The sequence below is a fragment of the Lentinula edodes genome (assembly GCF_021015755.1).
Source record: "Lentinula edodes strain Le(Bin) 0899 ss11 chromosome Unknown C8R40scaffold_37, whole genome shotgun sequence".
Classification (NCBI taxonomy): domain Eukaryota; kingdom Fungi; phylum Basidiomycota; class Agaricomycetes; order Agaricales; family Omphalotaceae; genus Lentinula; species Lentinula edodes.
This window is the reverse complement of record NW_025764343.1, coordinates 228,327-251,824: the sequence shown is the minus strand read 5'-3', so window position 1 is coordinate 251,824 and position 23,498 is coordinate 228,327. Positions and strand designations below refer to the sequence as shown.

Sequence of the window (23,498 nt, the reverse complement as noted above, 5' to 3'; positions counted from 1 at the left end):
TACAGAATGGGACTAGATACCGCCTTGCGAGTCTGGGATAGAAACGCGTGTAGGATGTTCTCACGTATCAACCGCGTCTCTCTCTTTTCAATATTTCACTTCAAATCACATTTTCGACTTTCAAATTCACGATGTACTACATACTATATGATTGTAAACGAATGATATCCTTCTTCATCTTACCCCGCATTAGACAGTCGGGAAGGAGATTACCAGAGGTTATGCGGTGCATAACTCTGATGGGTGCAGGTTACTTGAGCTCACTTCGTCGTACGCCAAAAGATATTTGGAACTATCTTCTGAATATTGACGCTTCCCTAGTATTTGTCTACTTCCTCTATCTTCCACTGGGTCCCCAAGTTTACCATTTCATCAGCGCGTCAAATGATCGGGTACGGTACCAGAGCTACATACTTTACCCCGTACTTTACATCCACGAGCTCGGTTTCAGTCCTTCGATAGCCTCCATAGCGGATACAGGCGGAGAAGCAGATCAAACTGACATTGATTGTGATAATTAATGTCTGCGTCCTGGAGAACTCTGTGCATTATCATAGGAGTCTCCACAAATCGTACGCGAGAAGAAAGATCATGAGGCCCACTTCTGGTAAAGATCATGCGGTCTAATATGCACTGTGACTTCGGCTTCTCTTCCTTCGACCTCTGCGATACTTATAAAACTGGAGCAGATGCAAGACATTCTGGCTTCTTTCGCAAGCATGCTCTTCAAATGGCCCAGTCGACCTGCTGCAGCCACCGCTGCTCTAGTCATCGCATCTGCCACTACCCCAGGTGCATCCGAATACTTTCAACCCAATTCCACTGGTATCAAGCTTCAGAATGGATATGAACGCGTGTATATCCAGGTAACATCACTGCACTTTCCCAAGTCCGCGGAAAGTTGAGATAGTCCTAAACAGCCTTTTGGAAACCACGGAATGCGTGTACGAGCAAGCATTATGCGGGATCCCACTGGAAATGAGTGGTCTGCTCTTCTTGATCCACCCCTTGAAGGTCCCGGCGGTAATAACGGCCTGAATCACGATATAACTATTTCGTACCAAGGCAACGCGACCATTCGTAACGGAAACATTGTCGTCTCTATTAACCTGGGTATTATCTCATTCTTTCGCGTTGAACCAAACGGGTCTACCACCTTGCTCACGAAAGAGTATACCGACACCAAGGCGATAGCTCCCAGATTTTATACTCAGGACTTCCGTTCTTCCAGTTTCCAATCTCAATTTGATTTTGCCTCTGATCCTAATGAACAATTCTACGGTGCCGGCCAACAAGCGTGTTGTCTCGACCATAGTGTCAACAAGAAAGGTCAGGTTGTCGACCTCATCAACTTCAACTCTCATGTAACTCTGCCCGTGTATATGTCAAACAAGGTCGGTCTTATATTCTAACAGTAACAGTCGTGGTGATACCTTACATAATGTCCTATAGGGCTACCTACAATACTTCAACATGCCCAGTGAGGGAAGAATCGGCTAGTGTCTACGTCCATCCGCGTGCTCTATCAGCAACTAACAGCATCTGACTCCAGAATTTGGAACGTTTCGAACGCGCCATGTAGCTAGCGAAGCTACTGCTGTGGACTACTACATCACTGCGGCATCTCCTGGAGATTACGACGCCTTGCAAGAGCAATTTACTGCTGTGACCGGTGAATAAGAATTCTCATTTATAGAAAGCAGGACAAATACTCATCCATAACCCACGGTAAAGGTCGTCAACCTACTCCTCCCGACTTCATCTTGGGCTATCAACAATCCAAACTGCGATACTTCAATCAAACACAGATCCTAGACTTGGCTCAACGATTCCACGATGAACAAGTGAATGTATCCTTGATCGTTGTTGGTGCGTATCTCGGCTGTTCACTGTTCATCTATTTACGTTATTTATATATATATATTTTCTACCTGGCAGATTTCTTTGCATGGAAGTTCCAAGGAGACTGGCGAGTCTTTATTTTTACCATGCGACTACCTCCTGTTGGAAATCTGAATTACTACTTAGGTCGTTCAATCCGGACTTCTGGCCCGACCCCGCAGGAATGGCAGCAACAGTGAAAGAATTGACGGGAGCGGAGATGATGGTCTCTTTATGGCCGAGTATGGAGGACCTTTCTGTGAACTACCTTCCTACGCAGGAGCAAGGGCTGCTAGCAACGACTAGAGATGGAACGGGAATTTCGGATTCCTTTGCGGGAGTATATACCCGTTTGAGTGAGTTGATTTAGCTTTCAAATTTGATGATGAGCCTCATTATAATGAACGTAGTTGATTCTACAAACCCTGCCGCCAGAGAATTTCTATGTGAGGACTTTGATCTTTGACTGGATACCTTTGAATCAGGTCCTGACTTGGAACCTTTACTTTTGTCAAGGGAAGCGATTAAACGATAGTTATTACTCCGCCGGGATCCATAACTTCTGGATAGATCAAGCTGACGGTAAGTGCTACAGTGATTCAGGAGTGCGAACAAATTTCTCATCGCAGATGGGTTAAAGGAGGTACTTTGGGTGAAGCTTTCGAAAACAGTGAGTATCACTCCTGGCAATTACAAGCTTTCCGGCAGTCTGAATCCTGCTTCTACATTGAGACGGGCAAGCAATTGCCCAAATTCCTTACGCTCGTGCCTTCAGTCAATACTTTATTGGGACACAAGAAGGTGCGGGCAAAATGTATCCCTGGTTCCACCAACAAGCTATCAACGAGGGTTTCGCCAACCTTACTGGAAAAGACATCAGCACTCAATGCGATCATATGTCCCTGACGCGAAGTACTTTTGTCGGCGGACAACGGTTTTGCTCGTATCTCTGGAGCGGAGACACCGAGTCACGGTTTGATGTGCTGTTGCAACAAATCACGGTTGGAGTTTCGGTAGCGGCGTCAGGGATTTCGTCATGGACTTTGGATATAGGAGGGTTCGAGGGTTTAAACGTGGACACAGATGAAGTGAGAAAAGTGGTAGTAATGCGCAGCGAATACTTGCTGAATATCTTTCGAATAGGGCCGTGAGTTGTTTGTTCGATGGCTGAGTATGGGGGTCTTTTTACCATATGTGAGTCAACCTCGGGTAGAGGTATCACAAGTTCTGCTCATTACCTGCCCCTCTAAGATGCGAGTACATGGGTAAGCCCAAAGTGCAGATCATACTGATATGTAGCTGACTAAATGTTTGCTCATTTCAGAGATCGCTCTTGTAGCCTTCTTCCTGATCCTCGACAGTCATTCGCCAATACATGCCCAAATGAAGTGTGTCCGCATCCATTTAATTCTTTCCCTTTTTTAGACTACCGCTATAGCCCTGGTCATACGGTGAAGCGAACTTTGTGATAATCAAAAAGGTGTGTATGAATTCTTATTCTCCCAACACATTGAGATCTGGACGTAGTTGAATGTGTTGCTCCGGTAGTATATCGCATTGAGGTATCAGCTTAAACCATACGTCAAAATGCTTTTTGAAATGCTACAACGAACTGGAAAGACAATCATGAGGCCTCTCTATTATGACTTTTCGTTGTCAGATCCTTTTGTTGCAAATGGAACGCAAGCCAACGACCCGACGATCGTACACCAGTTCATGATGGGTAAGGCTTGGCCTTCTCGATAAATTCTCTGCCCTTTGACTCTATGTATTCATCAAGGGCCTCGTATTCTCGTCGCACCTGTTGGAGAGCTTGGTGTTACGTCAAAACAAGTTTACCTTCCTATCCTCTCAGATTCAGCCCAAAGCCAGGGACTCACTTGGACCCACTGGTGAACGTCGCTTCTTGATTCTATAGCTTGTATCTGAAAATACTCTGTAGGTGGACGGAAAAGAATTTTGGGACTGGAGGAAAGCTGGTTACTGTCGATGCACCATTGGATGAGATACCGGTATTCTATCTGGGGTCCAAGAATGATATTTTGAACGGTTCGCTCTAGCAACTTTCAAGTTGCAAGTAATATATATGAATTAGTATTGATAATTTTGTGGTCCTCGCATTAAAATCCGGAGCGCGCGCTAAGGCAAGCGCCTGATTATTAAACAAGCGAACAATAAACCTCAAAAGCTAAATACTGTACAGTAACAACTGTGATTCTTAGGTTGGGACTCAACTTCTCTCTACGTGCAATCATCTCTGGTAACTTTTGGACTTCGACCAAGCCACTACTCTTCTGAATATCTGGGTTTACCTTCTCCACGCTCTACTTTGTGATCTGCTCTTTGCGACCGTAATCGACCTTTCGAGGCTAGCACAATACCTCATACACAACTACGCGCCTTTTTGTCGCGTCGTTTTGTCGTTGAATCCGAAGGCAGCTCACACAGTACGATTCAATCGTGTTCAGTTCTAGTGACGATAACTCATTATGCGTTTTTACTCCTGACGTCTTAGGTCTCTAGTCATTTAATATGCGATATAGAACTCTTGAGATTCGTTGGCACGAATCTAAACCTATCGCGTCGTGTGATTTTCAGCCAGTTCCGTCCTTTAAAAAGGCGCGTCCGCCGGCTCCAGGATCTTCCGACATATCTATTCAGGAATGGACTGAAAGGTGGACAGGGCAATCGTACAAATTGGCAACTGGCGGCGAGGATAATCATGTCAGGGTACGTGTCGTTATTCACCGTTTTTCCCCGCAGAAGAACCTATAAGTTATTTCAGATTTGGATGGTTTATCCTAACATACGCCCTGCCACAACCTCCGAATCCTCAAGTTCGACATCCCAGACTGCACCCAGGCCCCCTCGTGTTGAGTATCTCGCAACCCTGAGTAGACATTCTGCTGCTGTAAATGTCGTAAGGTGGAGTCCAAACGGTAGGGAACCTGTTCTGAACTCATATCACGACGTTTACTGATATCGTCCAGGAGAATTGATTGCATCTGCTGGCGACGGTCGGTCCCCTGATGCTGTCCTCCTAACTGGTACTCATTTTGTTTTAGACGGGATGATCATAATTTGGGCACAATCATCTACACCTCAAGCCGCCACTTACGGCAGCGACCTTACTCCGGAAGAGTTGCTTAATGAGAAGGAATTTTGGAAAGTTAGAGTGATGGTCAGGTATGACAAATTTGTAGATTGCTCTTTGAGCGACCTCATGAGGGGAACGTTAGGTGCACGACCATGCAAGTTTATGACCTCGCATGGAGTCCCACCGGAGAGTATATAATTGCTGGAAGCACTGATAACGCAGCTCGCGTTTTTCAAGCTATAGATGGTGGGTCGGCGATCTATTTCCATTGACTCAAGTTAACGTCTATTCCAGGCAAATGCATACACGAAATAGCTGATCACACACATTTTGTCCAAGGCGTTTCATGGGACCCTTTGAACGAGTTCATTGCCACTCAGTCAAGCGACCGAGCCATGCACGTCCACAGGGTTATTCACAACAACCAGGCTGGTGGGCTCGAAGTGCATGCGGTTGGGAAGAATAGTCATATGAACATGCACACGGGCTCGCATGTACGTCAAGGGCGAAGTCATTCGCGCAGGAAACACGGCCGAACTCAAAGCAACGTGAGCAACACCAGCCACGCTGAAAGTGGCCGAGAAAGTAGTCGTCCCAGAATCTCCAGAAGAGAGAGTGCCACTAGCGATGCGGAAAGCGTTTTTGAAGAATCTATCTTATTTTCTACCTCGTCCTCCGCGATTGCAGAGGGTAACAAGGATTCAAAAGAGTTCAAAGACCCGACACCACTCTCATTAAATCTACCCCTGACGCCATCGACGAGCGTTGCAAGTACGCCCGTTCGAGCATCCTCTGTAGCCCTATCTTCTGCAACTCCTGCTCTTCCTCCAATCTCCACTAGTACTTTCTCTTCTAACATGTTCCCGCCTCCAGCTACTCCTATAGAAAAAGAAAAGCAAACCTCTTCTAGGCGGTCATCCTTTAGTGGGGCCTCTACCGCTGGTGGAGGCCCGGCATCTCCTGCTTTTTCCGTAACCTCCCGCTTCGGAAGATCACCCAGTCCCATGCCTGCCCTACCTGCAATTCGGACTGCCCTACCAAACTACTCTCACAGGAGCTCTAGTCCCTGGAGGAGCACTGAGCAATGGAAAAACATCGGTCTTTATGGCGACGAAAGCTTTACTAATTTCTTCCGCAGGCTGTCTTTCAGCCCAGACGGAGCTCTACTAGTAACACCTGCAGGCCAATTCGAGGACCCAGAAGTGGTAATTCTGCCCACACCCTCTTCAGAAGAAGGTAGCACCCCTGCACGAGGTAGAACGAAAAGGTCGGAGGAACCTTCCGGTCCCGGAATTTCGGCCGACAAGTCAAATTCCTCATCTTGCGTTTACATCTATACCCGTGCCAATTTTGCACGTCCTCCCATCGCCACACTCCCGGGGCACAAGAAGGCCAGCGTTGCAGTCAGGTTCAGTCCTATCTTGGTCGATTTGAGAGATGGTCTCTCCGGACGTGATGAAACAACCGGGAATGAAAGCGCTCCTAAGACGGGTGTTATAGGGAATGAACTGAACGAAATGAATGTGGATGTCGTCGGCGCTCTTCCGTCTTCATCGTTCTCTGATCGTGGAATGGGAATTACCGTTTTGTCGAATAATCAGAAAGAACGGGCTTCTTCTACGCAGATTGTGTCACCGACCCCTCAACCTGCACTGGGAGATGCTTCTGTCCGGCCTCCTACTCCGGCGGCATCGAAACCTAGCACTCCGATCCCTTATGGTTTACAAACTCCCATATTGACTGCAACGAATCTTTCCAGCTCTACCGGATCGATTTTTGCTCTTCCATATAGGATGCTATTTGCGGTAGTAACTATGGACGCAGTGGTCATATATGATACTCAACAGTCGACACCTGTATGTATGTTGAGCAAACTTCATTATGATGAATTCACAGATGCAAGTTGGTGCGTGTTTACTCGGCTGTTAGAATATCCATGAAACTGATTACTTTGACCAGGTCCCCTGATGGCCAAACACTCATACTATCTTCTCGAGATGGATACTGTACTCTCGTAATATTCGACGAAATCTTTCCTGCATATCAGACACAGCAGCAAGCTTTGCAACTTCAGTCTATCGCTCATCAACACTCAGTTCCTATTACTCCTGGGTCGTTACATATCCATGCACCATCTGCAAGTTCAAGGGCTGGAACACCCTCCGCTACACCAGTTTTTGGAAACGTCGGTTTACCTCCGATGCTTCCTCCGTCGCCTGCGCCTTCACAATCAAAACGACCTAGTGGAAGCGGTCCTTCTCTTACTCCTTCAAGCAGCCAAGATTCTGAGCTGCTCACCTCTTTCACGTTCCCGCGACAGCAACAACCCGGCGACCCGCTAAAGAGGGAGAGGGAAGAGGCGGTCAGTGACTCAAACGAAAGCCGGGATGTGGGTCATGCTCCGGAGCGTCCGAAAAAGAAACGACGGGTAGCTTTAACCAGGGTAGGGGATGTGGGCTCGTAGTTACCTCTGATTTTCATTATATACTGTTATGCTCTGTATATCTCTGGACTATACAGTCTACTGTACATTTGACACTATCGACATATCATTTCATATCATCTTATCTTATCTTACTCCCACCGTCACATAACTAGCAGCCACCCAGAATTTGTCAGCATCTTTTCGACGCCTTGACAATTTCGCGCCCTGCCCCGTCGATAACTCAAGCAAAATGGTCAAAGGTGAATAGGTCGTGCTGTTGACATTCGTGGACAGAGCACTGACATTCCATGCAGTCTACAAGCCAGGGAAGGTCGCAATCGTACTACAAGGCAGGCAGGCGGGCAAGAAGGTTGTCGTGATAAAGCAGCTTGATGAAGGAACAAAAGATCGACCATACCCGCACGCAATCGTCGCCGGTATCGAGAGATACCCTCGCAAAGTCACACGTCGTATGGGTCAGAAGAAGCTCGCGACAAGGTCAAAAGTGAAACCTTTCATTAAGGTGTGTTATCGACTTTGCTCCTAATCCTCTTCGTGCAACCCTAATAACCCTTGTCGGCATAGGTGATCAACTACTCGCACCTCTTCCCAACACGTTATCAACTGGAGCTCGAGTCCTTGAAGGGCTTAGTCTCAGCCGAAACCTTCAAAGAGCCTTCTCAGCGCGAAGACTCGAAGAAGGCCATCAAAAAGCAGTTGGAGGAGAGATATACTGCTGGAAAGAACAGGTGGTTCTTTACCGCTCTTCGGGTATGCTATTTTCATTCCATATTTGCCGTAACTGTTTCTCAGCTTTGTCGTCAGTTCTAGGAAGGTTTTGTTTTGCGTTGGAATATGATCTCCCATGTACGCGTATATGCCACCACTGCACAATATGATGAATGCCCCATCTTCGAGAACTACGTGAACTGGTCACTCTATGGTAAATGCAATGTCTACTGGCATTTGCAGTGCATTCCCATTCGTTCAAATATCAGATAAATACCAGATAGTTCGAAAAGAGCAATCTATTTATGCAGTGGACCTCAACTTGACCCTGATGTTATCCATGCACTTAGGTGTCACCATCGTTGACCTTAGAACCGAACAGTGACTGGGGTACACACTCAGTACCAGCTTACTCAGCTTACTGCCTTTGCGTAAATTCCGTGAAAATGAGATGGTTTGTTCTTTTCAGTGTTCTGGACCCTGCTTGCCTCACGTAGCAACGACCTCCCAACTCCTCTCGAAGCCTTAATATATGATGGCAACTGACATAAAAGCAGACTTTTCACTGAATCCTCTTGTTTTTGTAGAATTCGGGGATGCATGCCCATAGTAGCGAGATATTGAGTGGAAGTATGACACTGCTAGTACGACATCAAGTGCTCAACTCTCAAGCTGGAAATCATATGCGCAGTCCGTACAGGACTAGACATAAATTCCAACTTCCACCGAATTATGCAAGGTCAGTACCTCTGCTGCAATTTTTTGTTTCTGCCATCTGGTCACAATAAGATCAGTCAGTCAGATGGTACAAAGTTTGCCATGTTTCAAAGAAAATTTTCATGTATTATTGGGTTTGCGTGCCAGAAACTAGGTGCGCAGTACAATGATAGGCAATATCATATGAATTCGACTCAAACGGACTGAAGAGAAAGGAGTGGGTGGGGCCATATCGCAGTCACAAAAAAACAATTCTATTACTTTTCGAGCGTCCCCAATAACGACAAGATTTACTAAAATACGTGGTACCTGAAATGAACGACAGGACCAAAGCAAGCACAGACAGACAAAAAGAAAAGACGTGGGTCAGTATAGCAGTGTTCAATAGAATGAACAAATATGATCTAAGTAGCTCAAAGAGTAACTAAAAAGACTGGTAAGATTTCGTTGCATGCGAAAGAAGAAAAAACTCACTAGGGATACAGCCAATGGAAATCAAGCTGCTGCTGTTATCCTCACAACATACAGTTTGAGCAGAGCTGTAGTCCGGTCAATAGTTGAAGTTAAACAAGAGAGACAAAACAAACCAAGAGCTGGAGGAGGCACCGATAACAGTGATAGGACTGCATCCTACACCAGCAAGCACGCCATCACCAAGCACAATTCCTAGCAATCCGAGGATTAACCCAATCACACTGTCATCGGCGGTCCCGACAGAATTGCAGCACTGAACAGGTCCAGTGGTGCATTGTCCAGGAGAGCTCGAGGGACCCGTCCGTTTGGCAGCTATACGACATATTGGTCATGGGTTAACATGGAAACGGCCCTCCCAAAACGCACCGTATACGGGAGTACCACTTCGCTTCTGAGGAGGAAGAGGAGGAAGACCACGAGCCATACGCTCTCCGTTAGTTTCCCGGAAAGGCGTCGCGGAGACAGAAGCGGCAACGAACACAAACACAAAAGCGAGAACAGTGGTGAACTTCATGTCTATGAGGCGACTGCAAGGATTCGGTGGTGGGGGATTCGAATGCTTGCTTCACGCTATAACAGAGATATTTATACAAACCTCCATTGTAGCCGCTCGAAAAATTCAACAACTGTCAATCTGCACGAAGGTGATTCCGATTCAATCACGGCAGAATGTCACTGTCATTGAGAAGTGTCTGGGGTCCATTACAGCACCTCCGTTATTCGAAGTCGGAGTCCAAAGTTGTTGGGAAATTCTTGGAAGACAATCTGCAAAATGGACATTGGAAGAAGCCTTGAGAAAAATAGAGACACAACTGGGCGGTAATGCACCTACCAAATACTATACAACGCGTGAAAGGAATGGGGCTTCAGATTACTCGCTTTCAACGGCATTTACGACGGCTTGAAAAAACAAAGATTGAAGCTCGTAAGTTTGAATAGGTTTTAATGTACAATACATAAGGAAGTTTGATTCAATCAATGACGGCAGCGGGCAGAAACGCCGAATAAAAGAAGATAAAAGATCGCACCCCCAAAAACAGGCGAACCAGAATAACAGAATTCTTGATTATGCTTCGTCCTTGCTTCCTGTCTCTAACACAATCATCGGATAGAACAAGTCCAGAAAGGTAAGTCCAGGGGATATTGCAACTGCATACGTGCATGTCTAAAAATACAAGAAGAAATTTTCGAAACTCGTTACAAAACCTCTGGGCCTTTCATAACATACATACGTATTTTCTAGAACGTGTGCCGGGAGCTGAAACACGCAATTTTCGAGATGTGAAGAAACGTACATACTTGATTTTGTTTGATAACTGCTTAACACTTCCATTGGGGTCCTGATTTTTCTGCATCATTTTTTTACTCTTGAGTCTTGCGCCAGTGGAACCGAGGGATGTCTACTTATGTCTATCTACGCCACACGGTGTGAGGTTCAGCAGGTTGAATGCAGCAAACTCGTTGCGGCTGAACATACGTAGTGGTTCTATGGTGGTTCCTGTGGATGAGTTCTTGTCAATCTCCCCAATGCCATGCTGGCGCCACAACTTCGTACCATACTCGTACCTGTTCGTACCTTGGCCGTTGGATTTCCACATATGACATTGCAAGACTTTCGAAGAATGGGACGAGACATTCAAGGCATCGATTGGGATCAGGTCCTATGTTTAGTGCCAGGCAGCAGTCCGATACAAGGAAACGAGGTATCAAGTTGCATTGTCGGCACCTGGATACTAGCATTAAGGTTAGTTGCAAGCGGGTAGGTTTTTTAAGTGAAGAACGAAGAACAGCCATTTTCATTGCTTACCTCTCAGCCTTATTTCTGGGGAGCATCGATGTCCGAGGCTGCTAAGGAAAATATGTTTGAGAGGACGGATCACACATAGTAAGCTCCAATGGATGTTAATCGATGACATTGTTCCTGACAGCCAAGAGACGAACTACAGAGTTCGAGAAGATGGATCGTATGACCACACTACCCCTCCTCCTCATTCTCCCTAGTATCAGATTGTACAGTGGGATCCGTGAAATTGTGATTGCATTTTGAACACACGAAAAAGAGAATCATCCTCGTTTCTTTTCGCTTCGATTGATCTTGGAATAGGACCGCACTGATAACAAAATTAGACCGAAGTAATACCAGAAACAGAAGCTCACTCCTCATTCCCGCACCGCGGACATTCAACGTTGGAATGTGCCTAGAATCGACTTAGAGCAAGCTTCTCGGTCAGTTGAAAGAGGAATACCAGGGTTGGATCGGAGCCAAGGTCTGTCGTTACTCCGACTTGTTCTCTTGGAATGACATTAGGACTGGTCAGCCCACCATAGATAACACTCTTACTTTGTGACAGTCAGAAGATCGTTCCTGTACACACATTTGTTTTCGCTTGCTTCTTCATATTGACATATACGACAAGCAAACACCATTATACGTCGGTGTGGATCAGCCTTGGGATACAGAAGGTTATTGCATTCTGAGCAGAATTGGAGAGATGCCTGGTACGGTTAGGTTGAAGATGGCGTATTAGATAGAGCAGTAAGATCTTTGTACCATGACTTGAGACTCTGAAAGTAGAATAGGAGGAAGACGTGAGGAACTGGGGGAGAGGGAACGAGAAGATGTGGTGGTACAATGGACGATGGAGAGAAGCTGACTAAGATTGCATCCCGTCGATTTTCTCTTGTTGATTCTTGAAGTTAAATTCTCAGGCCACTCTTCATCTTATTGCAGTAACTATACATGTCTCAACGACTTGTACATCTTGTATACATACATGGATTCAGAGGTACTATACACTCTAGGTCATCACGCGCCACGATAGTCATGTCAATTTAGGCGATGAAACGACTTTCCAGGCAAGCTTCAAAAGGATGCTATTGATCTCCCGGCCTAAACAGATATTCCTAGGCGTTTCCTACTCACCTTCAGCAATATCTAACAGATCACATACCTACACATCTCAACCTTAAAGTCCAATCAAGCCTATACCCGACATACAAGAGCGTCAAACCCATATCCTCTGCCACCAAGAGTTTCATTGAATGGTAGAGACATTTTATAACGCTCATCCGGTATGATTTCTTAGCTTTTAGGCTTCGAACGCAGCCTCCTGGTCCAATAATACTCCTTGCACACTCTATGGGTGGACTTCTCGCTGCCGAAGCGGCCACAGACCCTTCCAATGTTCATAAACGCATCGTGGGGTTGATTGCCTTCGACTGTCCATATCTCGGGATGCATCCACACGTTGTCATCACCGGAATCGCCTCTCTTGTACCCAAGAAGACCGAAGGTAAGATGAAAACAGAGGCGGAACTCAATCCCAGCCCGAATGTACGAATTGTAGACCGTACTAAAGAAACGGAGAACTGGGATGACTCAGAGAAACAGGATGGTTCGTGTGCTCTTCCAACCGTGAAATCCACCGGCCTCATATATTCTAGACAGAATACTCTCCGTCGCCATCACCTTCACAATTATCCTTGCCGACCTCAGCTACCGGCACATCCCATAATAAATCGGATTCTTTAATCAACCGTACAATGAAATTCGTCTCTTCGCACTCCGATGATCCCCTTGTCCGCTGGGCTCGAAAACATTCAAATGAGCCATTCTCCGCTGGAAAACGTTGGGTTGTGGAACATTTCCAATTCGGTTCATGCATGTTCGACCCCAGCGGATTGAAGGATAGGTATACGAACTTGGTTTCATCAAGGAGCCTCTTCTGGGTCAACTATTGGACGATGACGGCTCCAAGGTCAAGCAACGATGCTTCCCATAGCGCGGGTACGGAAAGTGACCGTCAACAGTTGTTGGATAATAACGACGAGGCACTGATTGGGGCTGGAATTGCGAACCCATCCGAAAATCCCTTGGGCTCATTCCAATCATTTATAGAGCCGTCACCATCGTCTGGCAATAGCATATTACCTGATATCGTCCCTGAAGCGCCTGTAGTGCTAGGTCCGAAAACAAAGTCAGAAAACAAAGCTTATGTGAAAGCCGCAGAGAAAGAGCTTAGAATGCAGCAAAAGGAACGAAAGAAGGAAATGAAGGAGATCCAAAAGAATCAGAAAGTAGCACAGAAAGAACGTGATACACATGCTAAGGCCGCCACCAAGGACAAGGCTAAGGGAGAGCGACACTTTGTCGTCCTTCCGACAGGTCTTGGAGCAATACTCGGAGGCGGTGATCATTGGGAGCAAGTTGTGATTGGTGGCGTCGATGATGAAGTAGCGGCTCACTGTGGTCTATTCATTCCTGAACAGAATATAGATTATGCGAAACTAGTTGAACGAGTAGGACTACGGATTATAGAATGGTGTCATAAGGTATAGAAAGTTGGCCTGCTTCCTGTAACTACTTACTGCTATCTACTGCCAGAATAAGTTAGACACCACTTCGCGAAACCACATCAATTAATGTCAGAAAAGAAAATTCTGTCGACTATTCTTGCCGCCTCGTCAACAGTTTGTGTTGGTGTTGGTGTACGTTGGGTTAAACCTTGGACCCTGTTACTGGGCGGCCACGGATAAGGACTAGGCAGTGGCGAAACAGCGCGCAATCCATTGACACCAAGGCCTTCCCTCAAGAATTCTTCTCGAGCCTGGATCAATTTCACCACCTTGTCCAACCCGATCCTCTCTGCTTCATTCAGCTGCAGAGGCTCTGTTCGCTTGCAAAATGAGATGTATGCTGGGCGTAGCCACTTGGTAATCCCATATTTTTCTGCCATGACGATCATATCAATTGCGTTTGGACGCTGAGAGACGTCACTGATCGCGGCAATCGCGTGCTCTCTGGCTCTGTTGAATTTGAGCGCAGAGGCGGCTGCAAGCAAGTTAATCCATTCGGAGACTGGGACTGCATCAGCACTGCTTCGATACATTCTACGGAGGCAGTCGTTATTTTACTTTCATTATTTTTCACTGCCTATTTCAGTTTACTCACCCATCATAGAAGAAATCCAGGAGGCTTTCAAATTCTTGATTTGAGACTCCATGTAGCTCGATTGGCTGACTCTGAGTTCCCTGTACCGTCGACAATGCGCCGCGGAGGAACAAAGAATCACGTTCAAGGAAATAACGATGAACTTTGTAAAGACGGCCGTGAACCTTCATACTTTAAGTTATAATTTCTTGCAACCACCCAAGCCAGAGGGAAACGCGCACCAGAAATGTTACAATTGGCATTGGATGGTCAAAATAATATCCGCCACTCAGCGACTCGAATTCCGTCGTCCTCGGGTTGTTGAAGGAAGGCAATGGTGAAGCTGTATTGTCCGCCGACTTGCGATTTCGCTCAAGGTTTGAGGGTGGCTCCAATGGCAGAACCAAAGTCGGGGCACCCACCACGCTCGAGAAATGAAATGATTTTGGACTGGCTGTACGACTCGCAAAGGCACGGTTTAAACCGAAGCTGGGAGTCGGCGAGCCTATATCGGAAAACATTGTGAACGGGATGTGAAAATTAATAAAGGTTGTTTAGGCTCAGGATATAGTAGAGCAAAGACCGTTAAAGTACTATTCCACTGGAAACATGAGGAATTAGCGCGACGGTGTGCATGACCATTGTCGTGCAATTTACTTCCTGGAGGGCTGAAGATACGCAGTAGCCTTAAAGCCATTGATCATCTATTTCTGTAGTTCGACTGCCCACGTTCTAGCTCTTGAATCGATTCAAATTTCACCTGCTCATTGTACATATTGACATATCTATTCCAGTTATTTATACAGTCGATGACACAAATCAGAAGGAATCATCGTCCAATGAGAATGAACAGTTCTTGTTAGGCTTCCACAAAAGCCCGATAGAGCACCAGATCCTGTCCTTCGTATTGAATACCCGTTTCTGCACCAACAAAAAATACATCGCCTTTCCCAATCTGCAAGGTATCCTGCCCTTTGTTCCATGACACCACACCCTTGCCCTCTGTGACCACCGTCAGACTTGGGCCTTTCAAAGGCGGATGGCTCTCCTTGAGCTGATTTTGGACCTTCACTCCCACGACGGAAAATTCCGGGATCGGAGGATCGTATAGCGTCGATGCGGAAGAGGTGGCAGAAGGAGGGAAAGCTGAAGGTTGAACACGATGCCTTGCGGCTTCTGCAGGTACATAAGTCAGCCCCGCGACAAGATTGGGAATATCCCTCAGTTTTGGTGTTAATCCCGCACGAATAACATTATCCGAATTGGCCATACACTCGATGATGTCTGCGGAGAGGATCGTTCAACAGATCGCCGCAGTACATGTATGCGAGGCTTACCTCCAGAGACATAAGCGTGAGGTTCTCCTGCTCCTAGAAAAATGGCTTCTCCTGGCAAGAGTGTGATGTAATTGAGGATGAACGCGCAAAACACGCCAATATCGCCAGGAAATTGGCTATTCAACCTCAGCACAAGCTCCTCTATACCGCCGTCCTCCGGCGTAGGGGATCGATATCGATGAACCAAGGCATCGAGTTGACCCCTGACCAAGGTCTGTTCTGCGGTCATTAGAGCAGAGAAGAGGTCCTTCAAAGCAGCTTTAGCTTCAGGGCTACTGGAATCGGATCCGGAAGAAATTGAGAGGAAGTTTTCAGTTATTGTCTTTGGAACGAGAGCAGATAGCTCAGGTGTGATGAAGAGATGTTTAGCAATAGCTGAAAGAGGTTGGAAGCCGCATAAGGCACGGAATGGTGTTAGGGCAATGGCTAGCTCGGGCTTATGGTTATCGTCTGCATGCGCATTGTTCAGCTTTCAGATCTTGTAGAAAGCCCGTACGGACCTTTGTATATATGAGGAAGCTGCGCGTGTAGAGTTTCTGCGGTCCTCTTGTCGGGATGGGTCTGGATACTGAGTGCTTTTTCGATAGAAAGAACCTAGATGTAGCATATTGTAACTTTCGGCGATCGTGGATTAAACACCTGAAACGCACCTTGAACAAGAAGGGAAGATTTCCCTCTTTGGCGTTAGGAAACTTCTCTGCAACGAAATTTCCGATAAGAGAAGGGTGCGACTTGAGATGGGCTGATAGAGTAGAACTTGACGGCGAGGGTAGATGCGACGGAGAAGTAGGATGGGTGCCCATCCAGAGCTGTTACTTCACCCATTGTTACACTTCCAGCGGGAGTATTGCAATTCTTACCTCCGCATACGGTTTGCTTTCGTCGAATGCGAAATCCGGATTGACATCGGAAGATGCGGCGAGTTGAGCCACTATAGATTTTGAACCGACTTTGCCCCAATCATATTGTTGCGTAGTTGGAACAATCTTGAATACTGAAGCCATGGCCAAGGGAAAAGGTTTATAGAGATTTGATGCAATTACAATATGGTTCTGAACAGGGTCCGACACTGGGGTGTGCGTGACGCGTGGCGCATGTAGCCTCAGGAATACACGAAAAGTCCTTACACATTTTTTCATGCGAGAGGTACAGTATGTACATAGTACATCAATCTGAGTTCATTTCAAGTATACCCAACATCTGCAACTGCAGGCCCTGGCTGATTTGGTCCTGCATTTTTCCTAGATGTGGCCCTAACAAAACTTTCCGATGGCCACAGAAATCCATCCTTCAACCGATCTTTGGGCACCACTCTTGGCTCGACTTGTAACGACAGCTTCCCCTCACGAGTAATAATGACCGAATCGTCGTAGTCTTCATATGCTACAATTTTAGGACAACTTTGTGCCAAGGCGCGAATGTCGTTCTCGATTTCAGTACCGAGTTTTTCTTGTCCAGGTAAGTAATTCAAATACAGGCCAGTCCCTCGCATGTGCAATGTACGAAGCTCAGTCAATTTGGAGAGATACTTGAACCAAGATTCCTGAGCATTCTACATAGTCAGCATTTTGTAGTCAAATTCTTGTACGAACGAACCTTAGATGCTGCATCCTTCCGCTTAGTACTAACGTCAATCCACCGTATTTGGGGCATCAGTTCCGCCAGGACCTCTAGATCCTTTGGTCCATCGGTCTCGTTCAGTGCCACATGTGTGATTTGTTTAGAAGATTTGAGCTTGGAGAAAAGCTCATCCTTCCACGGGGCTGTGATTAGTTGTTCTGCTTCGTACGTGTCTATTTCCGCGATTTCCTCGTCATCAGCGTATGCATCCTGTTTATCAACATCAAAGTAGTCGGATAGTTTGATAGTTTGCCGGACATCAATGCCGGTTAAACAGAACAGCGGGCGCGGAGATGATTCTGAGCCATCCAGGATCTTTCCAGCGTGAAATGGAGAGCAATTGAGGTGCATGAGATTTGGTAAAGAGTCTGCTGAAACTGACAACTGCTCCCAGCGGCGCCCTGCCATCATCGGTGACAATGACAGGCTGACGATGGACGGATGGGCAGAAAGGAATTTGGACAGTGATTGGGGCGTGCAGGAAGCTCTTCGGAAAGTAATTTCGCGAAGACGTGTGAAAGTGACCTGGGACAGTATCGAAGTGACATCGACTAGCGCATCTGGGTCGCGAAAAGAGAGATTGAATGCCTGTAACAGATTGTGAGACATAGGATTTACGTATAGGTTTGAGAGAGTAACTGCACCTCCAAAGTTTCGGCGTTATTTTCGAGCAATTTAATCAACGAAGGCATGTACTTCATGTCATCTTCAGCATCAAGTCCTGCCAGAAAACTGGTCTCCAGTTCTAGGGACGTGAGCTTGGCGAAAGTCCAGAACTAAACAATGCTTTCAGTCTAGTAAGGGAAGTGGATTTGGGATAATAGTACGTGCCGTAGGAGATTCGAAAATAGAACGATAGTATCCTGAGTCTCCGACAAAGTCACAGGCTTTGCGGTCGATAAATCTTAGAGAGGAAACCCCCAAGTCCTTCAATGTCGACCACAGCTCCTCATGAAGAACAGGCCCAGCATCATGTCTCCATGTGAAATGCTTCAATTCCTTCATTTTACACAAAGCATCAATCAAATCTCTTTCCACCATAGCTTGCTGGTCGGCTGTCTTTAAGTCTGCTCTTGAACCGGATGAGACTCCTGATGGAAGAATTTCCGGTACGCTCAATTGCTCTGAAAGTCCTTTGAGTGTTGGCAGGATGACGACCGAGGAAGTTCGGGGAATTGCCCTTGAGCTCAAAGCTTTCCAGACAGTATGATTTGCAAGTTCACAGCGTATAGTGAAGCTGTTTGAATTTGAGTGCGACATGGTTTAGGGAGGAGGCAGCTGTGAGGAGACCTTCTAAAGTCTTGGTGCTCTATTTATATGTTGCTTTCCGCGAGATCGTTGGTCCAGAGTAGAATTATAGCCTTTGCAATGAATGTGATTACGCTCATCGTCAAAGATCGTATTATAGGGCGATGATGAAAAATGGAATAAATTGTAAGTGGCGGTGAGAAGTGATGATCCTGAATTGAATTCTAGCCGTGACGTCTTGGACCAGCTTTGACCTAGCGCCATCATCCAGACTTTCCTTATCACAATCATCGACGTACAATATGGTTGCATCTCGTCGCGGGAGCGGCAGCATAACGCTGCCCACTGGCCAAACAATGGCCATTCACACCAGAACACATGAGGAGGAGGACCTCCCTCATGCCACCAAGAAGTAGGCCTAGTTGTCCCAGCTCAATGGCTTCTTTGTATTCATCTGGCTCATTTCCAGGACGATGGCAGATCATTTGCGTAAATATGAGAGCTTGTTCGTCTTATCGTATGGTCTGCAATACGATCAGCTACTCACTACAGATAAAGATTTACCTTAACGCCTCAGAGAATGCGAATGATTGTCGAAGCATTCAAGGACAGCTTAGAACTTGGCTTACAAAAACCAAAACAGGTTGTGGTAAGTATCAAATCTCTTACTTTATGCGATTTAATGATACGATAAACTCAGCCCATGATTCCGACGTTCGTATTCGGCTGGCCCACTGGTCAAGAATCCGGTGATTTTCTCGCATTGGATCTCGGTTCGTTCACAATTCGCTCATGTTAAGGTATCTTGACCAACATTCAGTTCACAGGTGGCACCAATCTCCGAGTTTGTCTCGTCACCCTCCAAGGGGAAGGGAAATTTGAAATGACCCAAACCAAGTACCGACTTACCGAAGAGCAGAAGCAAGATGAAGGCACCAAGCTTTTCGATTTCTGTGCGGAGTGTCTCAAAACATTCATTGACACAAACTTCACGGATGAAGATGGGAATTCACTCCTAAAGCCCGGCGAGTTATTGCCGCTCGGATTCACAGTGCGTGTGCAACAATTGTGTCTATACAGACATTAACTGATCCGACACTCTCCTTGTAGTTTTCCTATCCCTGTTATCAAACGCGAATTGACCACGGTGAACTAATTCGTTGGACCAAAGGATTCGGCGTAAAGAACACAGAAGGTCGGGACGTTGCGGAGATGTTCCGTCAGTCGATCGAGAAATATGTGTGTCGCTGTGCTACAGTTGTTTATATCAATATCTCAACATCGCTCGCCTAGGAACTTCCGGTTCAAATGACTGCACTCATCAACGACACTACCGGAACTCTCATCGCGTCCCACTACGTGAACCCCAAAACCAAGATTGCCGTTATCTTTGGCACTGGGTGTAATGCAGCGTACATGGAAGACGTCAAAAACATCGAGAAGATAAATGACCTCGGTATCAGCGAGAAAGATCAAATGGCGATCAATTGCGAATGGGTGAGCGTACCTTCCTGACTAATATCAAATCTTGCGTTGAGCGATGGTAGGGTGCATTCGACTCGTTCGAGCATGAACATCTTCCAAGAACAAAATACGATACCATTGTCGATGAAACATCAAATAAGCCAGGCGAACAGGCATTCGAGGTGTGCATACGTTATATAATATTTCTATTCCTGTTGTCTAATAATGACCTCATAGAAATTGATATCTGGACGATATCTCGGAGAAATTCTTCGCCTGGTGATTTGTGAGCTGATTGATGAAGGTGTTCTCTTTCTTGGGCAGGAGACTTACAAACTCGAGACGCCATATGTCTTTGAGACCGCTTTTTTGTCACTAATGGAAAGGTCAGTGTATAATTTGTACCCCCTCTGCTTTCTCTCAACATTTTGCCTCGCAGTGACCCAACAGATGAATTATTAATGATTATTGGCATTTTCACGCACTTCTTTGCTGTTGAGACCACACTTGCAGAACGACAATTCTTCCGTGCTTTGGCAATGCTCATTGGAAGAAGAGCTGCCCGTTTGAGTGCCTGCGGTATCGCGGCAATTGTTGGAAAAATGGGCTATCTTGACGAAGGCTGCCTGGTTGGTGCTGATGGGTCGCTGTATAACGTGCGTTGAAAGCTTGCACCCTGTATTCCCCCGCTAACAGAAATATGCAACAGAAATATCCAGGATTTGCCGATCGAGTACACGAAGGTCTCATCGATGTTTTCGGAGAAAAGGGGAAGTAAGTGCTTTTGATGCTACGGTCATGTACTGATCCTAATGCACATCTCGTTTCCTAGTAACATAAAAACCGTTCATGCTGAGGATGGAAGTGGTGTCGGAAGCGCCATCATCGCAGGTGAGTTTTTACACTACACTCTCTCGATAACAGGCTGTCCTCATGTTCCTTGTCGTCGTCAGCTATGACTAAGGTCAGGAGAGATGCGGGCCTCTATCCAAATGTATAAAAATGGCTATGCCGCTTCAGAATCGTTTTGTTGTGCTGGAAAGGATATCCTCTTATTTCATTTTTGTATACAAGCTACAAGCTATGTACGTAGTCACTTCGAACTATTTGTGAGAGAACGCTACATGTGACCGTTCCGAGTCTATGATTTCATCGCGCTGTCTCTTTGATCCTAGTGCTACCTGCCCTTTATAGGCCGCCTCATCACTGGATAACGAGTCATGGGTACTGTTCAGGGTATTGTACAGGGAACGGCTCGCCACAACAAATGAAAAACGGTCCGAGGTCATGATGATGCTCATCATTTTCGGAATTACTTGCTCGAACCACAATGTCAGCGGTCCGCCTCAAATCATCCCCAAGAATAAATAGGGAGCATCGTAGACTGCGTAGCGTTCCGCTCGTCTTCTTCTCTCCCCCTCCAAAAAAAGAGTCTGAAAATGCGTTCGCATATCGCGTTACTTTCCGTCTTGGTGTATTCGGCGGTATTGGAAGCAAACGTGCTGAAATTCAAACGAGTTACAGAGGCTTCTTGTGAATTGACTGCCTCTTCGGGTGACGACGCGCCCCAATTCCTTGCTGCTGCTGCAAGCTGTGACACGGTGATCATTCCGGCCGGGACCACGCTCAACATAGAGACCCGTCTGGACATGACCGGGATGTCGAACCTTGATATTGTCAGTTTCACCCATATTCTGCAAGCTGTGAGGCTGACCTTGTCTTGGTGCCCATTAGGATCTCCAAGGAACAATAAGATTCAATCCTGATATTGATTATTGGTCTGGAGTATGGCTGGCTTTGTGCACCACTTTAGTGATATTCCGTCACTCATCCTCGATTCACAGAACGGCTTTCCCATTACATTCCAAGACCAGATAACTTTTTGGCTCTTGGGTGGTGAAAATATTGTGTTGAGCGGCGGAGGAACTCTTGATGGAGCAGGCCAAGTAAGCAGTCATTAAGTGTCCGACCAGAAAAATCGACCTCTAACGCGTGACTTGTCGACGTTGCCCAGGCTTGGTATGATGCCTTGTGAGTGAGTCTTGAGCTTGTCCCGTCCATTATTCTGAACTATCTGAGCTCAGTGCTTCCAATTCGTCGTTACTCCGCCCCATCATTTTAACGTTGAACGAAGCCACCAACGTTTTGGTCGAAAATATTCAGATGGTAAACAGCCCTGAGTGGTTCAACCTCGTATGTTCTCAGAACATGTTCTATTAATAGTTCCTAATTGTGTCTGATCTGTCCGCACATTCAAGGTAAACGAATGCCAAAATGTGACCTTTAATAACATCACTATCACCGCAAAGTCTACGTCCGACAATTTTATTTCTAATACGGACGGTTGGGACATCTACCGCAGCGACATGGTGACCATAAAAAATTCTGTCATAAACAACGGCGACGACTGCGTTTCATTCAAGCCGAGTGAATATAGCACCATTCTCTGTTATGACGTTTCACTGATTCACTAGTCAGACTCGACGAACATCCTTGTTTCGGACCTTAATTGCAATGGCTCTCAGTGAGATAATCCTGCATTGTTTATTAGCTACTGAATATCTACTTTCCGTACTCCAGTGGAATCTCAGTTGGGTGTGTTCTATCGCTGATGATAACTATAAAATCTTTTTTATTGATATCTTCACAGGTCTCTGGGTCAATTTTCTGGCGTTTTCGACATTGTTCAAAACGTTACTGCCATGTAAGTGCAAAGAAGTAATTCGCATTGTCTATAGACCCTGATATAACAAACATACTTCGTTCAGAAACATACAAATGGCAAATGCAGAAAATGGCGCTAGGATCAAAGCGTTTGCTGGTGATGACGTTGGAAGCGGGACAGTACAAAATATTACCTTCCAAAACTTTGTGGTCAGTAATGTGGATAGTCCAGTTGTCATCGATCAGGTCAGTCTACGATTTTGTTTAATGAAGTTATGTTCAATTTTTACACTGAACAGTGCTACGAAACGTCAGCAGATGATTGCGAAGAATTTCCTTCCAATGTCTTTATTCAGGATATATTTTTCAACAAGTACTTACGTTCGTTTGGATTCGTCTTTGCAATATTTGATCTTTTTCCTGGATCTTAGCATCTCTGGTACAGGCTCAGGTTCTCAAGTTGCCTCGCTAGATTGTTCTCCTGGTAGTCGATGCACCGATATAAATGTCAATGGCTTTGACCTATCGTCGGTTTTCCTTCACTTTCTACACGACCACTATACTGATTTGTTACCGCAGGGGGTCTGACGGAAAAACGACGTACGAATGTCAGAACGTTGTCCTTGCCGGTAACGCCGCTTCGCTTTTTGGGACCTGTACAACGACATGAAGACCTGGAAATCGGACCTGGCTCAACAGAGTGATGGAGCGACTTATCCAGTGTCATTGAGATGAACTGTAATTTTAAACATGCTGTCCTCTCCTTTCAAGGAATAATACGTGCTATCAGAAATCTCGGAAATTGTTATGCGTATAAACTGATCATGAACGTTGACGCAAGGCGGATGAGGTTCATTACGGTAATTCCTACATTACTACGGTCCTTAAGCAATGTCAGTTTGAGAGAAATGA

At 46.0% G+C, this 23,498-nt stretch overlaps 11 protein-coding genes across 11 annotated transcripts; 6 read left to right on the top strand and 5 right to left on the bottom strand.

The window, feature by feature from the left end:
- The first annotated feature begins 323 nt into the window (after window positions 1–323).
- C8R40DRAFT_1121973 (glycoside hydrolase family 31 protein) lies at window positions 324–3,999 on the top strand. Its single transcript, XM_046228837.1, has 19 exons — window positions 324–347; window positions 415–866; window positions 921–1,394; window positions 1,453–1,495; window positions 1,553–1,672; window positions 1,735–1,869; window positions 1,939–1,969; window positions 2,029–2,237; window positions 2,292–2,327; window positions 2,398–2,463; window positions 2,522–2,551; window positions 2,614–2,969; window positions 3,025–3,075; window positions 3,133–3,146; window positions 3,206–3,269; window positions 3,320–3,361; window positions 3,430–3,604; window positions 3,662–3,773; window positions 3,824–3,999. Exons 2-19 carry the CDS (start codon window positions 690–692, stop codon window positions 3,939–3,941), a joined length of 2,253 nt encoding a protein of 750 aa, XP_046082552.1. The 5' UTR covers window positions 324–347; window positions 415–689; the 3' UTR covers window positions 3,942–3,999.
- C8R40DRAFT_1121971 (WD40-repeat-containing domain protein) lies at window positions 3,978–7,565 on the top strand. The gene is made up of 8 exons (XM_046228836.1): window positions 3,978–4,328; window positions 4,397–4,611; window positions 4,667–4,820; window positions 4,872–4,898; window positions 4,947–5,067; window positions 5,121–5,224; window positions 5,273–6,884; window positions 6,938–7,565. The coding sequence occupies exons 2-8, from the start codon at window positions 4,414–4,416 to the stop codon at window positions 7,440–7,442; spliced, it is 2,721 nt and encodes a 906-aa protein (XP_046082551.1). The 5' UTR covers window positions 3,978–4,328; window positions 4,397–4,413; the 3' UTR covers window positions 7,443–7,565.
- C8R40DRAFT_556399 (60S ribosomal protein L27) lies at window positions 7,549–8,565 on the top strand. The gene is made up of 5 exons (XM_046235448.1): window positions 7,549–7,663; window positions 7,718–7,926; window positions 7,989–8,174; window positions 8,229–8,270; window positions 8,483–8,565. The coding sequence occupies exons 1-4, from the start codon at window positions 7,654–7,656 to the stop codon at window positions 8,232–8,234; spliced, it is 411 nt and encodes a 136-aa protein (XP_046082550.1). The 5' UTR covers window positions 7,549–7,653; the 3' UTR covers window positions 8,235–8,270; window positions 8,483–8,565.
- Window positions 8,566–9,001: 436 nt separating this feature from the next.
- Window positions 9,002–10,310, bottom strand: C8R40DRAFT_555748 (fungal hydrophobin-domain-containing protein). Its single transcript, XM_046235445.1, has 5 exons — window positions 10,156–10,310; window positions 9,690–10,088; window positions 9,437–9,635; window positions 9,324–9,388; window positions 9,002–9,273 (listed from the first exon to the last, which is right to left on the bottom strand). Exons 2-5 carry the CDS (start codon window positions 9,835–9,837, stop codon window positions 9,263–9,265), a joined length of 423 nt encoding a protein of 140 aa, XP_046082549.1. The 5' UTR covers window positions 9,838–10,088; window positions 10,156–10,310; the 3' UTR covers window positions 9,002–9,262.
- Window positions 10,311–10,898: 588 nt separating this feature from the next.
- C8R40DRAFT_1121941 (uncharacterized protein) lies at window positions 10,899–11,977 on the bottom strand. The gene is made up of 6 exons (XM_046228835.1): window positions 11,875–11,977; window positions 11,665–11,819; window positions 11,570–11,615; window positions 11,481–11,521; window positions 11,131–11,434; window positions 10,899–11,049 (listed from the first exon to the last, which is right to left on the bottom strand). The coding sequence occupies exons 1-5, from the start codon at window positions 11,875–11,877 to the stop codon at window positions 11,299–11,301; spliced, it is 381 nt and encodes a 126-aa protein (XP_046082548.1). The 5' UTR covers window positions 11,878–11,977; the 3' UTR covers window positions 10,899–11,049; window positions 11,131–11,298.
- Window positions 11,978–12,462: 485 nt separating this feature from the next.
- Window positions 12,463–13,661, top strand: C8R40DRAFT_1174592 (uncharacterized protein; the record flags this gene model as incomplete). Its single annotated transcript, XM_046232202.1, has 2 exons — window positions 12,463–12,718; window positions 12,772–13,661. The coding sequence occupies 2 exons, from the start codon at window positions 12,463–12,465 to the stop codon at window positions 13,659–13,661; spliced, it is 1,146 nt and encodes a 381-aa protein (XP_046082547.1).
- A 77-nt stretch (window positions 13,662–13,738) lies between these two features.
- C8R40DRAFT_1054708 (uncharacterized protein) lies at window positions 13,739–14,444 on the bottom strand (the record flags this gene model as incomplete). The annotated part of the gene is made up of 2 exons (XM_046224945.1): window positions 13,739–14,213; window positions 14,275–14,444. The coding sequence occupies 2 exons, from the start codon at window positions 14,442–14,444 to the stop codon at window positions 13,739–13,741; spliced, it is 645 nt and encodes a 214-aa protein (XP_046082546.1).
- Window positions 14,445–15,031: 587 nt separating this feature from the next.
- Window positions 15,032–16,685, bottom strand: C8R40DRAFT_556134 (mannose-6-phosphate isomerase). The gene is made up of 5 exons (XM_046235446.1): window positions 16,451–16,685; window positions 16,241–16,399; window positions 16,091–16,184; window positions 15,591–16,040; window positions 15,032–15,537 (listed from the first exon to the last, which is right to left on the bottom strand). The coding sequence occupies exons 1-5, from the start codon at window positions 16,592–16,594 to the stop codon at window positions 15,113–15,115; spliced, it is 1,272 nt and encodes a 423-aa protein (XP_046082545.1). The 5' UTR covers window positions 16,595–16,685; the 3' UTR covers window positions 15,032–15,112.
- Window positions 16,686–16,702: 17 nt separating this feature from the next.
- C8R40DRAFT_1121934 (uncharacterized protein) lies at window positions 16,703–18,680 on the bottom strand. The gene is made up of 4 exons (XM_046228834.1): window positions 18,042–18,680; window positions 17,855–17,986; window positions 17,187–17,798; window positions 16,703–17,133 (listed from the first exon to the last, which is right to left on the bottom strand). Exons 1-4 carry the CDS (start codon window positions 18,468–18,470, stop codon window positions 16,774–16,776), a joined length of 1,533 nt encoding a protein of 510 aa, XP_046082544.1. The 5' UTR covers window positions 18,471–18,680; the 3' UTR covers window positions 16,703–16,773.
- C8R40DRAFT_555580 (hexokinase) lies at window positions 18,675–21,142 on the top strand. The gene is made up of 13 exons (XM_046235443.1): window positions 18,675–18,870; window positions 18,928–18,963; window positions 19,017–19,107; window positions 19,159–19,231; window positions 19,286–19,509; window positions 19,569–19,697; window positions 19,752–19,955; window positions 20,006–20,104; window positions 20,160–20,308; window positions 20,362–20,578; window positions 20,632–20,696; window positions 20,755–20,813; window positions 20,876–21,142. The coding sequence occupies exons 1-13, from the start codon at window positions 18,761–18,763 to the stop codon at window positions 20,920–20,922; spliced, it is 1,503 nt and encodes a 500-aa protein (XP_046082543.1). The 5' UTR covers window positions 18,675–18,760; the 3' UTR covers window positions 20,923–21,142.
- C8R40DRAFT_555599 (glycoside hydrolase family 28 protein) lies at window positions 21,143–23,495 on the top strand. The gene is made up of 13 exons (XM_046235444.1): window positions 21,143–21,598; window positions 21,657–21,707; window positions 21,767–21,868; window positions 21,937–21,953; window positions 22,007–22,115; window positions 22,181–22,349; window positions 22,401–22,446; window positions 22,503–22,517; window positions 22,573–22,626; window positions 22,691–22,832; window positions 22,886–22,959; window positions 23,018–23,113; window positions 23,166–23,495. Exons 1-13 carry the CDS (start codon window positions 21,362–21,364, stop codon window positions 23,254–23,256), a joined length of 1,203 nt encoding a protein of 400 aa, XP_046082542.1. The 5' UTR covers window positions 21,143–21,361; the 3' UTR covers window positions 23,257–23,495.
- Window positions 23,496–23,498: the final 3 nt, after the last annotated feature.

Excerpts from the sequence above, each read along its gene's own strand:
- C8R40DRAFT_555580 (XM_046235443.1), top strand. The coding sequence starts at position 18,761 with ATGGTTGCATCTCGTCGCGGGAGCGGCAGCATAACGCTGCCCACTGGC. Across the intron at positions 18,964-19,016 it reads TTGCGTAAATATGAGAGCTT|ATTTACCTTAACGCCTCAGA; the intron begins GTTCGTCTTATC and ends CTACAGATAAAG. Across the intron at positions 19,232-19,285 it reads TTTTCTCGCATTGGATCTCG|GTGGCACCAATCTCCGAGTT; the intron begins GTTCGTTCACAA and ends TTCAGTTCACAG.
- C8R40DRAFT_556134 (XM_046235446.1), bottom strand. The coding sequence starts at position 16,594 with ATGGCTTCAGTATTCAAGATTGTTCCAACTACGCAACAATATGATTGG. Across the intron at positions 16,400-16,450 it reads AAAGCAAACCGTATGCGGAG|CTCTGGATGGGCACCCATCC; the intron begins GTAAGAATTGCA and ends GTGAAGTAACAG. Across the intron at positions 16,041-16,090 it reads GCTTCCTCATATATACAAAG|ACGATAACCATAAGCCCGAG; the intron begins GTCCGTACGGGC and ends ATGCGCATGCAG.
- C8R40DRAFT_1121934 (XM_046228834.1), bottom strand. The coding sequence starts at position 18,470 with ATGTCGCACTCAAATTCAAACAGCTTCACTATACGCTGTGAACTTGCA. Across the intron at positions 17,799-17,854 it reads ATAACGCCGAAACTTTGGAG|GCATTCAATCTCTCTTTTCG; the intron begins GTGCAGTTACTC and ends AATCTGTTACAG. Across the intron at positions 17,134-17,186 it reads GGAAGGATGCAGCATCTAAG|GAATCTTGGTTCAAGTATCT; the intron begins GTTCGTTCGTAC and ends TAGAATGCTCAG.
- C8R40DRAFT_555748 (XM_046235445.1), bottom strand. The coding sequence starts at position 9,837 with ATGAAGTTCACCACTGTTCTCGCTTTTGTGTTTGTGTTCGTTGCCGCT. Across the intron at positions 9,636-9,689 it reads AAGTGGTACTCCCGTATACG|CTGCCAAACGGACGGGTCCC; the intron begins GTGCGTTTTGGG and ends TATGTCGTATAG. Across the intron at positions 9,389-9,436 it reads GGTGCCTCCTCCAGCTCTTG|CTCTGCTCAAACTGTATGTT; the intron begins GTTTGTTTTGTC and ends ACCGGACTACAG.
- C8R40DRAFT_1121941 (XM_046228835.1), bottom strand. Across the intron at positions 11,616-11,664 it reads GATCTTCTGACTGTCACAAA|AGAACAAGTCGGAGTAACGA; the intron begins GTAAGAGTGTTA and ends TGTCATTCCAAG. Across the intron at positions 11,435-11,480 it reads CCGCGGTGCGGGAATGAGGA|TGCGGTCCTATTCCAAGATC; the intron begins GTGAGCTTCTGT and ends TTTTGTTATCAG.
- C8R40DRAFT_1121971 (XM_046228836.1), top strand. The coding sequence starts at position 4,414 with ATGCGATATAGAACTCTTGAGATTCGTTGGCACGAATCTAAACCTATC. Across the intron at positions 4,821-4,871 it reads CGTAAGGTGGAGTCCAAACG|GAGAATTGATTGCATCTGCT; the intron begins GTAGGGAACCTG and ends GATATCGTCCAG. Across the intron at positions 6,885-6,937 it reads GAATTCACAGATGCAAGTTG|GTCCCCTGATGGCCAAACAC; the intron begins GTGCGTGTTTAC and ends TACTTTGACCAG.
- C8R40DRAFT_555599 (XM_046235444.1), top strand. The coding sequence starts at position 21,362 with ATGCGTTCGCATATCGCGTTACTTTCCGTCTTGGTGTATTCGGCGGTA. Across the intron at positions 21,708-21,766 it reads ATATTGATTATTGGTCTGGA|AACGGCTTTCCCATTACATT; the intron begins GTATGGCTGGCT and ends CTCGATTCACAG. Across the intron at positions 22,833-22,885 it reads GTCCAGTTGTCATCGATCAG|TGCTACGAAACGTCAGCAGA; the intron begins GTCAGTCTACGA and ends TACACTGAACAG.
- C8R40DRAFT_1121973 (XM_046228837.1), top strand. The coding sequence starts at position 690 with ATGCAAGACATTCTGGCTTCTTTCGCAAGCATGCTCTTCAAATGGCCC. Across the intron at positions 1,496-1,552 it reads GCCCAGTGAGGGAAGAATCG|AATTTGGAACGTTTCGAACG; the intron begins GCTAGTGTCTAC and ends ATCTGACTCCAG. Across the intron at positions 2,552-2,613 it reads GGGTGAAGCTTTCGAAAACA|ACGGGCAAGCAATTGCCCAA; the intron begins GTGAGTATCACT and ends TTCTACATTGAG.
- C8R40DRAFT_556399 (XM_046235448.1), top strand. Across the intron at positions 7,927-7,988 it reads AAGTGAAACCTTTCATTAAG|GTGATCAACTACTCGCACCT; the intron begins GTGTGTTATCGA and ends TTGTCGGCATAG.